Source organism: Amia ocellicauda, chromosome 13, assembly GCF_036373705.1.
Source record: "Amia ocellicauda isolate fAmiCal2 chromosome 13, fAmiCal2.hap1, whole genome shotgun sequence".
In the NCBI taxonomy this organism is placed as follows: Eukaryota; Metazoa; Chordata; class Actinopteri; order Amiiformes; family Amiidae; genus Amia; species Amia ocellicauda.
The window spans coordinates 31,042,845-31,059,411 of NC_089862.1; the positions used below are offsets into that span (position 1 = coordinate 31,042,845).

A 16,567-nucleotide genomic window follows, 5' to 3' on the forward strand; every position below is an offset into this window, starting at 1 on the left:
CCTTAATATCTAGGACTGTAAAACAGCGCAATGCTTACCTGACATGGTTGCTGCAGAATTTAGTTAATTGGGGTTGGTTAATATATATGAACCTCTTTTCTTCCTGGTCTGCCAAGGATGTTTTCTCTGAGGTGTCCTCGGTCTTCTCATATCCTGAAAGTAAAAGTAAAATAGGTCAAGAAACTCAATACTATATGGCTCTTGGTATGGTTACAAGGTAGAGCTCAGATAAAAGACTTGTGGGGACATTAAAATTGCATGTGTGTGAAATTAGATTTTGCTTGGCTGCCTCTGGCCTTCACTTTCTAAAAGGTTCCAGTGTCTAGTGACACAATACACAGTAATATCACATCAGATTAATAATCAATACTAGAAGTTTCATTCTAGCTGCTGAGCTGTACTATGCGAGATCAATCTGAACAACTATGTCAAAACTTCCACCAAAAAAACATCAATAAAATAATGTTTATTGATTTCTTTTGTTTACATTAATGTTCAAAACTTGTTGGGTCAATTATTTCAAGCGTATTAAATTAAATTCAGTGTTCACAGTGATATTATGGTTATATATTGTTCTACAAATGGAAAACTCCTTCCACTCCAGAAAGCTAAAGTAGAAACAATTTTCGATTTTCCGAATGGTCTCTTTTAAACCCTACATTTCAAGGTCAGACTGAAAAAGTGCAACAAGACCTCACTGGAATATTCATACAAACACTCAATTCTGTATTTTGATACAGGATACATTTGAACATCTTGATTAGAGGCACAGTCTTGACCTGTCTAAATTGATGGTTTATGAAATTTTAAAAACTTCATTCCTTAGAATTCAGCTGGGACAAAGGGCCAGATTAAATCAAAACTTTGACCCACACGCTAATAACAAACTACAAACCTGTACATCATAGTGGTTACACTTATGATTAGCAGAAAGTGGCATCTTAATAAAAATGAAGCCGCAACTGAGTACAGTTCTGTAGTTTTCTATTAGTGGGTGGGTCAAAGTTTTGATTTAATCCGGCCCCAAATCTCCCTTTAGCTTCCCTCTTAGTTTGACTAATCACCACTAATTGCACACTCTTGGGGACTGTTCACATCCCTGTAATGCATATCAGAAATGTCAGTAAAATAAACAAAGGGATCAAAGACAACAACATGTTCAATAAAAAATTGTTTTAGGTTTATTTCTAAAGAGGATCCCTCAAGGGTTTGTAAGTAACATACCATATCTTTACAATCAAATTATAGAAAAACAAAATGCAAATAAGCCTTATTGACAGAAGAACAACATTTCTTAAATAGTTTATAATACATTTCCAGCCTGTTGAGCCCCAACAAATGCACTGCTCTTCCTTTCTGATTGCAGTGACACCAAAAGTCCCTGCCAAGCTTATTGACTATTTTCATTATTTGTCTGCCTCTCTGACAAAGAGAAATATCAATTCCAGAAAGAAAAAGAAAGAAGAAAAGAAAAAAGTAATTTGCACCACCAGCCATTTCAAACACAGTATCCATCCCCTGGTACATCAGGGAAAGAGCTCTTTATGTGACCTGAATAAGAAACGGACACCACTATTTACGCTCCAGCACTCCCTTAATCCCAAAACAACCATAATCCCATTACGGGACCTATGTCTTCTCATGTCTGTACCACATAGAAAACATTTGGTTTTGTTTTTTTATGCATTTTTGACCACAAAGCTACAGTTGTCATGGTTTTCAGTACCACTTGATCAGTTTACAAATTAATTTCTGTATTTTCAATTTCAATTTGTATCTTGTCTGGGTACCGATTTCCTAATGCATTTTCCCCACCATTGGCTCCAGTGTATAGCCAACACCAGCAAAATATCAGTTTTATGATCTCATCCTCACTGTTGTTCTTTTTAAAAACACACATTATACATGTACATATACACTCGCTACAGGTAAAAGGTTTGGAAGCAAAATATGCTGTACAGACAAAACATGATGGGCAGCACTGAATTGCTGGTTCTTATTTTCTTTGCTGATTACTAATATATTAATTTCCTTGCACAGATAACTGACTCATCTTGACAATTACACAATGCTGAACAAGCAGTCTGTCATTGACCGGCAGTCCACCGTGTCCTCTTTTTACTAGGAAGCTGTCCAGCCGGGGAGGGTGTGTGCCTCTTCTGATAAATCAGCGAAGGGCATTTGTATTTTAAATATCATAGTACTTTTCTCACATGGCTCTCTTGATTAAAGTGCCAACTCTCTCAATTTTGAAACCCTTTCCAATGATCTTGTATGTGCCTTTTCCCATTATTTACACTATTGTGGAATGGAATTTTAAATGCTTTATTTATTCTTCTCATCTTGTCAAGCGAGATAAATATTTCTGAAAAAACACTGCCTTGAGTGATATTAAATATCAGTTAATGTGTTTAGTGTAAACATCTACTTAGGTCATTCTTAAGCATACCTTTTGAGCCAAGCTGAAGGGTTTATCCTGAGTTGACATCTGAATGTGATTTAGGCTACTTCTTGTTGAAAGTAAGGAAAAAAAAAAAGGAAATAAAAACTAAACAAATTCACTATCATTTATTTACAAAAACAAACAAACTAAAAAAAAAAACACAACACAACACAAAACCTTCTCAACATCCAGGATCTAAGCCCTGACTGACTGAAATTATACAAGTTACATCTATCATGTTCTGAGATGAAGGTTTGTATGCCCTCTGAAACAATGCATCATCCAAATAATTAATTAACAAGAACAGGGATTTCTAACTGGAAGGATTCAGCATTTACGTATGGAACACTGTTTGAAAACTTGAGATTTGCTTCCTGTTTCTCACCTTCAACTGCGATCACAACTTCTCAGTTAGCAAAAACACATCTCTTGGAGGCAAACCTCTCAGCTCTCAGAAGGCCCCACAGTAATATGTGTTGATTGCTTCAGTGTCTGTTTTTCAGGACCTGACGTTTTACCAAAATCTAATTGACACCTCGATAGGATCTATGACACAGTGCTTTGACACTGAGAGGAATAGAAAAGCTGTTCTCCTGAATACATCTTCTCAGGGTTAGAAGCACCTAGACTTTGCCGTGTGGTTTAATTTCCTTTAATTCTGATGGTCACATAAATATTTGAGACTCTCAGAAGTAAAGCACAGGCACGGGAGTAATGGAAAGGCAAACTAGTGGTGGCTTACTAATCGAGCTCAATGGGCAGAGGAGCATCTTTATTTTAATACCCGTCTCCATACAGACAGTCATTCAGACATCAGTATCTCAATCAGTCAATATGAAAGCTTAATTGTGTATGACATGCATACGAATAGCTCGGTCCAGGCCATTAGTCAGTCTTAGTCGAGTTGTATGCAGTCTAACACCAATGAAATAAGCTAACCTTAGATAATGAAACAAATATCTGAATACTTTTGCCTCATCAAATATTTCCTGACTTAAACTTGACCTTTCCTATTGAAAAAGGCAGCTCCAGAAAATGGTAAAAGTCTTATAATCAAATAACTCAGCTTTCAATCCTATGCTAACCGGGTGAGGAGAAAAACTGTTTGACAAGTAGGAGTTTTAGAGTGAGTGACAAAGGAGGAACTATTTATTGAGCAAACAGAGAACTCATTTTAGAAACTAAAACTGCACTGGACACAGATACACTTCTTCATTTTAATTTTGTTTGTAGCGAGTCTACCTGCCTTTTAGCCCACATTATATAGCAACTGAAACGATTTCCTTGTTTCGGATCAGTGGAAGGACATGGTACATGATTCAATGGGTTTGTTCTTAGGACAGCTTGAATAAAGTCCAGGTCTTCGATTAGCAGAGTGAATGCAAACAACCGATTTGGAATATTTAACTTGTCAACCCCTGAAGCCAAAGATTACTCTCCATTTACAGTCATCAGCAAAGACATTTGTAAGCTACAGAGCAGAAACATTTGAGGACATCTTATTGTTTAACATAGGGCTTTTACTTGACTTGACTACAAAACATAAAATGAACTTTTAAAAGTCCACAACTACATTATGAGTGACTGTATAGAGAAACTGGAGCAATTCTCAAAACCAGATGTGTCACAAAGGATGCCAAATGATCTGGAGAATTCCATGCATTTGGCAAAGACAAGGGAACGTATTCATTGGAGATTGAAAAATAAATAAATAAATTCAAAAAGCTTGACAACTCTTCATTCTTGCATAATTCATTGTGTTACATAACTGGTTCCCAAAACCTAATTTTTGACCAATAACATCCTAGTATACACTGTATGGAGTTACAAGCCGAAGGGTTTAAGTGTCTTAAGAGAAGAAAATTGTCTGATGACTTACTATTTATTAACTGATGAGGCTGTCCATTATTAGCATGAAACAAAGTTGCACATATGTACAGAGGGTATTAAGCATTAATGAGGTCATGATACGAACTGAGAAATCTTATTCATTGGCAAGGATGAAGTTGAATTAAACTTTTTTTGGGCTGCAGTAAAACAGAGCTGATGTAAATTGATTCATCCTAGTGGTTGTCTGCTTTTAGGTCTAATGCAGTTGACTAAAATTGAACTTACTGCTCAAGTTTAGATATTTAAAAAAATATATATCGCACCCCTGCACACACCCTCTCCCCTAGTACTAGTTCGCATTTGTAAAATATGTTTTAATCTGAATATGACTTTCCTCATGAAATAAGTCATTTATTTGTTCATGAATCTTGTGCAGTGTTTAATTACTATACATATTATTGCACTAGAAGTGTATCAATATCCCTTTATACAGAAATGACTGAACATTAAATGCACCAGGGTAATGCAGAACATATAGCCTAGACTAGTTGACAGCCTGTAACTGAATGGTTTTGTTTCTATATGAACTACAAATGTTAAAGAGTTTTTGGCCAATTGTCAACTACAATTGCCCTTAAATGCAGAATAGTTTTCAAACATTGAATCTTTACAGGAAGGATGAAGTCAAAAACCACAAATTACCTAAATACAAAAAGAGTGAACCCTGCAGAATAGCCAGGAAGGTAACAAATACAGTAGTGAAATTACAGGAAATAATTTTACAGTATTCCTTTAAATTGATTAGTGTTATCTTATTTTAAAGAGTGTTCTTAAGAGCTAGGCAATAAACTGACTTCACATAACGCTGATACAGTTACAAGTGTCCACTTCACTTACAGGAAATATTCTTCCAGTAACAGCTATCAACAGGGCCAGTTTCATTTTAGCCTGACAGGAAAGAAGTAGTAAATAGAAAGGAACCAGGAAGTTGGAGGACTTGATTGGTTTGTTTGCATTACTGTGTGGAACTTAATCAGAATGTCTCAATAGACTGACACGTAACACCTCCTTCTTTGTGTCACCTGACCTTAAGCCTTTTCTGCCAGTCAGGTAGGCTATAATGTGCAGAACTGCTCAGAAAAAAGACAAAGCAGAAGATTGAAGGAGCACAGTGAGACATATCCAAACATGCAGCTGCAATACAGCTCCTCTGAGATTCCCCACAGATTTTACAACTGGGTGTTTAAAGTGCTAGGCAGGACAGGAAAGCCTCCCCTCTTGCATTGGTGTCAACTAAAAATAGCTATCTGGCAGCCGACAAACATTAAATTGTAAGAGCCAGCAGTGTTATTAGAGTTCAGCCTCCCCTTGTGTAAGGCCGGAGCCCGTGTTATAAAACAACCCACCCACAGACTGACACTGTTGGCATTTGCATGTTGTGTATTAGAGGATCACCCATCTGTTGATATTGTTTTCCAACAGCAATCCACTAGTACCAGCTTCAGACGCTCAGTCCACAGACACCCGTTTGGATCCTAAGGGTGAACTGAAACACTCTGCCTTTGAACCGACACTCTCGTTTCCTGCAATAAAATATCCTTTAATCAGAGTAGGCGAGGTGATTTAAGATTGCTTTGATAACAACCATTTGAAAATCCTTAACAAGTGTTCGCTATTCTGGAAAGCAGTTTCATAACAAGATAATACTCAGGGAGGAAGATATATCAACCTGTAATTTGAACCATAGATTAAATAAAATGGGGTGAGGGGTCTGCCCGGTGTTTGTGAATTAGTCACATTAGGTAGGGCATAGATTCTCGTACAGTTTTAATACGGCCATTAACTAGTGGCATGACATTAAAAACTCAGTCCTGGCCACCTGACAGTAATTATTAATTTTCTCCAACAGCCCAGGCAGTGAATCCCCTGCCTAAGCCTGAAAGCACGAGGAGGAACAGATGGCTGTGAGGAGGAATGGCTCCTTCGTTAACAGTGCCTGTCACCGTATCGGGAACGAGAAGAAATATCAGATAATCCAAACACACAGACCTTGCCTTCTCCCCTCCACAATGTTTTCATTATGAATCGTACACTGGATAAGAAAAACAGATTTGCTGTCGTTTAGACTACGGCAACCAGAAAGGACTGGTAATGGCACAATCAGACTGAATGTGTTGTATATAATATTATAAATGAATGCAATTAATGTACCAACAGTTCCAAACAATATTAAAATGTTTAACCCACACACGAAGCAACCTACAACCACTCCCACAAGACACAGAAGGCTTCTGGAGATGAACACTAAGTGAATACAGTGGCGCACACAGGGGGAACCAACCAACAAATCAGACCCAGTGTCAACTTGGACAGAGAAGTTAGTGCAAACAACCTGCACCCACAAATGAACTGCAACTAAATTTACAATGCATTTACTGAGGCTCCAACTGATCTGCAATGGGGAATTCGTAGCTGTTTTTGTAGGTCTGGACACACACTTTCAAAGAAGGTCAATACAGGTTTCCTCAATAATCAACACCAACATAAAAGAAAGGAAAATGACAAGCAAACTAAACATTGACAGAATAATTATTTCAGTATCCTTCCTGGACGTTTTATCTCGGTAATATTCAAATAAATCAGGAAAACAATATACTACAACAGTATGGGCAATCTTTTGTCAGGGTGCAGGTTGCCGAAGCATTGTATACCCCATTTGCCAACAGGCGTTTGTGAGAAATGCCATAGTAAACACCGCCTCTATGAGGATAACTATGCTGTTCTCCTGGATATCAACCTCTTTTGCTCGTGAGCCCACACAGGCCCAGCAAAGGGACCTCACTCTCTGGCATGCACAACCGGACACACTCTTTTAGTTCAAAAAGCATCCACATCAGCAAGCACTGTCTATGTAAAGGACACACAAATGATGGACAGGCGGGGAGCTCGGGAGAAACTAGCTGTTTTGGATTGGGTCCCAAACGGATGTAGCCACAACCACCAGGAAAAGGGCTGATTTCAGCATGGACAGAAGGCCGTACCCAGACTGCACCGTGGCGAGGTCCGAGTGGCAGAGGTGTGAAGGGGTGTTGCGTGAGAGGCTGCAGCTCGTCGGGGCCGCTGAGTGCTCCGCTCGAGGTGCGAGGTCTCAGAGTGGCCTCAGGGATGCTGTTGGGAAACGTGCTTGTGCTGGAGACTAGTCTGCGTGTGTGCCTGGCCATGGTGGCCCGCGGGGGTGCAGGGCTAGGGGTGACCCTCAGCTCGCTAGGCGTCAGCAGAGGCAGGAGCCCTGGGCAGTGCAAGAGAACCACACTCAGACTTCATAAAGCCTTTCTGTTCCAGCGCACTCCGCACACCGCAGGTCAACGAGTCAGTTTTCCACCTTTGACAGACCCACAATTTGTCTCCTCAAAGCGAGTTCTCAAAGATAATTAGAAAACTGTTACTGACTAACATTAATCAAACCAAAAAACTGTTCTGGGCCTGTCAAACACTGCACTGCAGTACTGACATCAATTAAATCCCTTCAAAAACGGAGCAGGCCATGAATGCGTGATTAGCTGAAATGTGAATTATTTTTAAGAGACTGACCCCTTGTGTAAATTATTTAAAAGCCTTATCAATTGTATAATCCAATAATCCAGGATTAACGTTGCATTAACCTGGAGGAGGTATTCCATTATTGAAACAGCACAAGAAAATAACAGCCTCCCCCTGGAGACCTACAACACCTTCTAACGGATGGTGTCCTTCAAAGTAGGCAAAACATTTCTCTCTCTCTCTAAACAGTATGCAATTGTCAAAAGACTTAATAGCCAACCTGCATTTAAAATTTTAATAAGCTTTTTTTAAGACCAGTATTCCCAAGGTGAGAACTTGCAAATTCCTTGACCCAAGTACATACAAAAATGTGAATATCTTGCACACTTGAGACTCAAGAGCAGCACGCATCCTGATAACTGCTTCAGTTTTAGCCTTGTATCTTTGAATGAGGTAAAGGGGCTACATCGCATGGTACAGAACTTCTCTGACAGCTAACATTTTCCTAAAGAAACTGAAACCATGATCAGACTGAATGGGATATTGTCTCGAAAAGAAGCACAATACACAGTACGAAGAAATCAATGGTATAGGATCATGAAATGACTTTGGACACAGGCCAACTTTAGCTATAATTGCATCTGTCAGCCTCAGGACAGACGCCTGAATAATACGACACAAAGCACGTATGTCGCAGCCTCCCACAGTAAGGGAGGGCAGACTGTCATAGAAACACAATCACTCTACTCTGAGGACAACAGCAAGGAAAATAATATATTACTAAATGAAGCCTTTGATGGAATAGGAGTTAAGGGGGGAATTTATTTATTTGAAAATCATCTCACCTTGCAATTCTGACATGAGCAACTGATCAGGAAGGCCAGGAAGCAACAAGACTTAGTTTCAGTCAATTTCTCTTTTCAAAGTCTCTTTTCTGCACATTAAAGCTTACATCAGTCTAAAATATGTTTTTTCAGATTAAACAATTCCCAGTGTTATACTTCTGTTAAAGCAACCACTGATTTTGTTTTGCTTGTGTTGAGATTTCTTAGGAGTCCCTTCCAGTATTAATGTTTGCTTTGCTGCATTTTATCAACTCTATATATATCCAAGGACAGGTTTGCGAGATAGCAGCAATTTCAAATATTGCCTCCACAAAAAGCTTTAAAAAAATACATTTAATAGCTGTACAGAGGTTTTCAACACAAAAACAAGGAGAGGGGAAACTAGTGGGAAGTACAAATTCAGGCCTACACAGATCACACTAACTGTTTTCCGTTTATCATACAGTTTCTTTAACATTCCCAAAAGGTTCAATGCAATGGAACCAAAAATCCTGTTGTTCTACACAAAATACATAGAAATAATAATTATCTAAAAGTGAGAAGATGTCCTTTTGAAGTGACTGGATCCCATTTATGTGGCCTTCAGATGTAATGTTTCGAGTTTTGGATGGATAGTTAGTTTTCTAGGGATAGTTAGTGAATTAATTTAGCCTACTGCACTCTCTTTAAATAAGGCCTGTGTATAATCTGACATTTGTTTAGTTGTGAGCAACTGGCAGTGGTACAAAGTATGCTGGTTAATAGGCCAATGTCATCAAATGTCTACTATGATGTATTTAATCTTACCTTTTCAAAAGGTAAACACCTGTATATCACATTACAAACACCCACATCCAGACCTACCATGGACATGGTAGCTGAATTTGAAATGGTGGGGATTAAAAAGCCATAGTTTTCTACCTGCTAGACTCTTCTGCTAGATCTTTTCAGCTGAGTGGCCGGTGACTAACATATGTGAAGAGTAAGCAGCTTGTCTGAGGATAGCAATGGTGATCATTAGATAATCTGAGACTGGAAGCCGTGAACTCCAGAGGTCGGACCTCTGTGGTCTGATCCGTTTCTTTAGGGTGTAACAGTCTGGGAGCATGGGTGGAAGAAATACAGTCCCTGCAGCTAGGGGTATTTAACCGTTTAACAGTTTAAATGATTCTGCAATTCACCTTTACTAGTCAGACAGCACTCTCACCGCAATAACTAATCAGTAGATTGGATTTGATGGATAGACATATACTATATTTTGCCAAACATATTGGGAAGACAGCTGTTCAAAATGTATTTAATAGACCCTTGGCCTGAATGAGAGCTGGAACACTTTTGATCGATAGCCAGAGAAAATAGGTGCCATTCCTTATGCAACAAATTCTCTAATGCAGCCACTGAGCCGGCATTTAAATTATTTTAAATCTATTCTACCCTGAAACACTGTTACACTCCCACCTCTATGACATGGAGTTATCAAGCTGGCTGATGCACAAGCTATCACCATAAAATCCCATCAAAGCTAGCAACATACGCTTTTACAAAATATAATGTACCGGCGATCAAGGTGTACTTAATCCAAGAAAAGAAAAAGCAATGAGAAGCATAACCTCATTTTCCTCTTGTCATTTAGTGCAAGAAATTCAAAGCTCAAAACGAAAGAATATTCATGAACAACGCGAGGAAAACTGAATTACTTTTGAAACACAATGATGGATTCAAATTAATTTGTACTCACGAAATCATGCCAATATTCAATACAATACAGACATAGTATTTCTACTTCCAAAATGGGCAAAAGCTTCACATTCACACACACGCATGTACATATATAATATATGAAAATGCTCCATGCTAAATATGCATAACATTAACATACATAAATGCAATTTAATGCTCCAAATTTGTTTTCTTGTGCAGACACTACACCCTAATGAAACTACTTCCTTGCTGTATTATGGGTACCATATGAGTTGCACTTTATGGAATAACAATGCAGATTTCTTTCACTATTTCTAATCTTGAGAAATTGAACTGATTACCATTTGATGTGCTATCAACTAACCAATCTGAACAAACAGAAATTACACAAGGACCCTACCTGCCCAGTCATGTAACAGTCACCATGTAATATACCTGATAAAAACATTTGTATAACACCATGTAACAACAAACAAAGTCTGACTACTTGGTTGCTGTCTCATGAATTCCCCTTCTCTAATGAAACTGTAGGTCATCCAATGTCCCTTTAAAGTTTGCATTTATCTGAATTTCTAAAATAACAGTCAGTGAATTGTGGCTGTAGAGCTCACCACTCCAAATTTAAAAATGACATAACTGTACTGGTTTCAGTAGTTCACAAGTGATTTGTGATGTGGCGCGAGGGGTTTAGATGTAAAGAGGTTCGTCTTACTGGCTTACGCCCCCCACTTACAGGGACTGAGCCAAAATACTGCAGCAGAGGCGGGGAAGGGGGCGGTGGTGGGATGTGAAACACTGACTGCTGGGGGTGTGATGGATGTGGTTATACTTTAATGGGGCGAAAGTGAGAGTGCTGTATCAGGGTTGCCTACTAACTCCCGAAATTGTATTTATGAAATTAAATTGTAAAAAGGCTGAGAGACTTGTAACAGCTTATCAGATAGAAATGTATAAAATATAAAAACACATGGTCAAAGCAACAGGAGGATTTTTTTTTTTTTCAAAACTCTGGATGGAAATGACCACGATAATTCAAGTAACTACCGCTAATTTAACTAGGAAACTAGAGACACAAATGTCACATGTCAAGTGAGACTGTATTTTTGTCAATGTGATATAGTCTAGAACCAAACCATACTATAATTTAAACCGGTTTGCCTTTCAGTTTGTAGGAATGTCATAATACTGTATCACAAAAGGAGGTTTATAGGGTTAATGAGAGTGTAAAATTTGAATATTTCCTTCAGTATAATAAAGCACATGCACGCACAGGAGACTGCGATTTTCCTAGAATAAAGCTAATTCAGTGCAGGTGAGTCTCTCGTGAGATCATAAAGTTCACTTGAACGTTATAAAATTTGACACCTCATTTCACAAAGTGGAGGATACATACATATTTCACATTGCGGAATACATTTCCCATGTGAGCTGGCACTGCTAGTAAAAAAATAACGAGGCATTTACTTATTGTTTTCATCTTATGAGTAACTGAAATGGTTTGATGTATACAAAAAAAAAAAAATCGCCTGCTGTATTAACATGACAAAAGAGAATAGGTCTCTAGGTTTTAATTTCCCTTACTTGCATTTCCGTTTGCAATTTAAAACTGAGCTTTCATCCAAAAAACACTGCTAATGGAACCAATACTTAAATGAGGAACAACAGTATATTTAGGCCTATATAAAAAATAAACAAACAACAGGAGCCATACTCTGTATTGTAAAACCTTTAGTTACAATGATGTTCAAAGTCCAAAATTGTATTATTGATGTAATAAAGATCCAAAATAGCCTAGATTCCAGGAAATGTTTTTTATGGTAACTAGTGGAGAATTTGATTCGGTTTTATTTCTAATGTAGTGCATCATGAGTCCATTATATCTTTACTTAAGCCCCTCCCCCAAGTATATTTAGCTGCAGGTACATGAAACTGAAACCTAATTTCAAATGAAGCACTGAAGTGCAGTGTGGTGTGGTGCTCTTTCAAAAGGAGGACAACACCATAGCATCCCTTTCTAAATAAACATGAGCAAAGAAACAGTATCTATTTTAAGCTCATAGCTGTGGTACTGAGTACCAGACCATTTTTGTTTAACGTTTGATCAACAACAATCCACCACAGGGTTCGAAACATCTATTCTTTCCACATCGGTTAACACAGAGATTAAATGCTTTGGTCCGAATTATTTCCAGTGGCCTCTGTACTTGGTATATTTAGTGAGTGTCAAAATTTTCTTGTACAAAACCTACTGTAGGGTCAACATGTACAGACTGACTACACATTCACTGGGGCGCTGAGGAGCCCAGCAAATTCAGTGTTTAAGTTGTAGTAGCGCACTGGGCACAGGGGATCTCACATGACAAGCTTCCCCGACAGTGATTCACAGTGACACATCTTCAAACTGGTTAATAATTGTACAATGATCCATCTTGCTTGACAGAGATCATTTCATTCCAGTGCATCCATGGGGAACCAATACTCCCTAACCTTTCTTTTTCTTTGATTCCAAACCATTATTCATTTTATTTTCTCCTTCTTTAGGTATTACACATTTTTCCATTTTCTTGGCCATTGTGAACTCTCCTCAGGAACACCAATCACTGCAACTATTACAACACTAGAACACTTGAACACTTTAAAATAAAAGGTCATTCCTACTCAAACAGAACCTGTATATTCATGTTCACTGGTCATTAAAGACTCTTACGAGCCATGTATTACTGAAGTTCTCTCATCGGGGGGGAAGGGTTCTTCTACCTACACAAGTGCTGGACACTTTTGCAAGACTGAAAGACAATGAAATGCTGCAGAAGAACCAACACATATTACTGACTGAAATGATTCACAGAGGTCACGCGCTCCACCAATCGATCTGACTGCTATCAGAACTGTTTGCACTGAAAAATAGGATACTTTTCACAGTAGATTGAAACCACTCCAAACAACTTGAAGCTCAAAAAGAAAAAGAGAAACATGGTCTATTTGCACATACCAAATGAGACAATGGTAAGTGAGGGTGTGTGAATGCTTTTCACATTTGTATCATTTCATGAACTCGTTTTATAGGATTTGTTCATGATTATCATCATTATTATTATTAAACAGAAGGATATGCTCTCTTCAGTGTCATCAGCGGGTTACAGTTAATCTTGTCATCACAGCCTCTCAGTCCTGTCATCACAATCTCCCAGCGTCTCCAATTACCTGCATGCCTGACTGCCTCAGGGTGGGCTTATAACGGGCAATTAGTGACATCAATAATTGCTTACTTTAAATTGGGAAGATAAGTAGGTTCTCCCTTTTATCTTCAGATATTCAAGTGTAAAGCTACCCTCAGCTTGAATTCTGTGATCTCAAATCGGCAGACTATTAAAGATGCCTCAATTAAAGTTCTAGTTGTTTTTCAATATGTTGTTTACCAGGGAATGTGAATGTATATTCTCATCTCTTCAATACTAGTCTTACAGAAATTTAGAGTTTCAACTCAAATGGGCAGCATTTCCCAGACTAATTTGTTCATAAATGTAAAAATCTGTAAAACACTGTGAGGTAGTGCAAGGCTTAGACAAAGGTGTGTGCCAAATAATAATACTTCAACTACTGACTAGCTCAATTCTGCTCCGTTGGAATCTCTGCTATTGCTCTTGCCTGGTTCACCTCGGCCGCCAATACCAAGTGACATGGCGTGGGTCTTTGTCCACACCACAGCCTCTCCTAACAGGTGTGCCCCAAGGCTCTATCCTGGGACTTCTTTTATTCTCTCTCTACCATTGCTACACAGAGGACACCTAGATCTTCATGTCTTTTCTCTCTTCTGACCCTTCCATCCCCTCTCATATCACTTCCTGTCTCTCTGCTGTATCCTACTCTCAGAACATCTCCACTCCACTCATCTCCACCTGCAAATTCTTCCTGAGCAAAATATGATGAATCCGTCCCTTCCTCACCAATTACTCGGCTCAGCTACTCACTCAGACCTTGTTTCTCTCCTGCCTGGACTACTGCAGCTCCCTCCTGGCAGGCCGCCTGCAACTGCCCATGCAGAACTCGGCCGCCCGTCTGGTGTTTTCTCTGCCTCAGTCCTACTCCACTCCCTTCACTGGCTCCCGATATTGGCTCACATCCACTTCACGACTTTGACTATCACCTACTGTTGTCCAGACTGCATCTAGCTACCTTCAGACTCATCTCTCCTTACACTCCCTCCAGATCTCTGTGACTTTTCCTATGCCACCCCCCCTCTTAAGCACATACCTATTGAACTAGGATGTAGGATTATTGTATTTGGTATTGATTATACTACTGCACTTTTTCAGATATTGTGTAACCTGTCAATGCATCTGCTAAGAAATCATCATCATCATCTGTTGCTTTGTTTTTATCATTTTAAAAAACATGCATTTATGCTGAAGCAAATACATAATTATGTCACTTTATTAAAATGAAGAAAATAATTACATTAAGTGATAATAAAAATGAGACTTTCCATATCACACTATCACACAAACATGTCCCTGTATATCACACTCACACAGTTTCAAAAGGTTTAATATAACTTACAGTTCTGGAAACACAAACCTGTAAATAACCCTAAAGGACCCACACCAAGGACATGCAATATGCATCTATGTGGTGCAGTGGATGTACCTGACAACCTGTTGAGTCACTGAACCGTATCAAGATACTGGGAACAAATCTGTTATTCCCAAAGCCTTGTTCAAATTCTGCTTAAATAAAGAAACTTCAAATTAATTTTGATCAAGAATAAAGAGGCAATTAAGTGAACGAAGAGAAGGAAAAGTTGTATTACATTAAGAAAGCGTTGCCATGTAATTGAAGTTGCTGGAATGTACAATTATTATTATTATTATTATTATTATTATTATTATGATATTCATTCACTAGCATTGAAACCAAACAAGCAAGTCATACCATCATTCTAGAAAGAAACAATTATCTTAAATGGGAAAATTGGCTCTTTTTCAGCAGTGCGGTGCACCTCTGAGATGGTGGGGTATTGATTATAAAACAGATTCACCTATTTCCATTTGGTCTATTGATGTCTCTCATTACCATGAATCCTATTACTACAGATGCTATACAAACTTTGGGGTAGGATGGGAGACACGGGAGAATCCAGGGCAAACACTTGATTTCAAATGTGACATTTAATTGCCACCGGCCGTTAACTCGCAGTGACAGCTATGCAACTACTGCCCCTGTCTGTGACGAAGAACCGCTCACAGCTCCCTCCTCGCACGGTTTAATCCGGAGCCAGAGACACAAGCACACATCACCAAAATTGCATAATATCTATGCACACTTTCGGGCACAACGGGACTCACCAAGTCCATTCAATGCAAAAGCACTATGGCAATAAAGCAGGCTTCCGCTCCCAGTCCTGCAAAAATGGAAGGCTGCAATATCTGCAGTACTTATCATATAACTGAATACCGGCATTGCTCTATCGGATCTGTGCCAGCAAACCTCAACATGCATGTTTGTTTCTGGTAAATGTATCAACAAAATTATCCTACTGTGAATAAAATCCACCATTTTTTCTTCGCGGGGAACTTTCTGGTCTGGAAATGCATGCATTGAAGTGTTTCCCACAGTCACAGGTTTTGGTCACGACCACGTATGGGTATAATCATAATTATAATAATATATGAAGGCAGCATTTTATGTCTTTCTCAGACGCGGTAAACCGCCAAGATTATCCATTTTCCAGCTGGATGGGGTGGTACGTACCTTCCACCCTGGAGCGGAGGTCGGACACGGTTTTCTGGACGGCGGGCATCTCGCAAGCGGACCGATCCGGGCACCTGCTCTCTCTGCTCCGCGGCGGCTTTTCACCCCCAAACTAGCGCACATGTAACAGCAGGGGGGGAACGGCGGACACTACCAGTAGTAATAGTGAAATATATCAGTCAGAGGGGGCTCATAGCGCGTCGCCTTGACGGACGAAATTAAAGCCGAAAGCCTAAGTCCTCACTGAGATCCCCCGCTGGGCATGTCGCTGCCGGCCGTGGAGGAGATGCAGCCCCGCAGCCGCGTAGTGTCGATCTGCGCTCCTCAGCCGAACCGACGGTGGCAGCCACTCGTTACAATGCGGGGCGTACCATCGTGCGGCGGGGGAGGCGGGGTCGTAAACTTCACGGGTGGAGGCGATTTGGATGTCAGTAATTCAGTGTCGTTTGGATTGTGTTGGAAGCAAATGTTACACTAG

General features: G+C 39.4%; 1 protein-coding gene across 4 annotated transcripts in view; it reads right to left on the reverse strand.

Moving 5' to 3' along the window:
* atp8a1 (ATPase phospholipid transporting 8A1) overlaps window positions 1–16,567 on the reverse strand; it is a 113,153-nt gene extending 96,586 nt beyond the window's left edge. For 2 of the 4 annotated variants that reach the window (XM_066720600.1, XM_066720601.1), the window contains exons 1-2: window positions 16,090–16,567; window positions 39–153 (exon numbers count right to left, since the gene is read on the reverse strand). In XM_066720600.1, coding sequence (XP_066576697.1) covers window positions 39–153; window positions 16,090–16,138 — 164 coding nt within the window. In that variant the 5' untranslated portion in view covers window positions 16,139–16,567. The remainder of the gene's footprint in view (window positions 1–38; window positions 154–16,089) is intronic. The other 2 variants (XM_066720603.1, XM_066720602.1) reach the window with 1 other exon arrangement.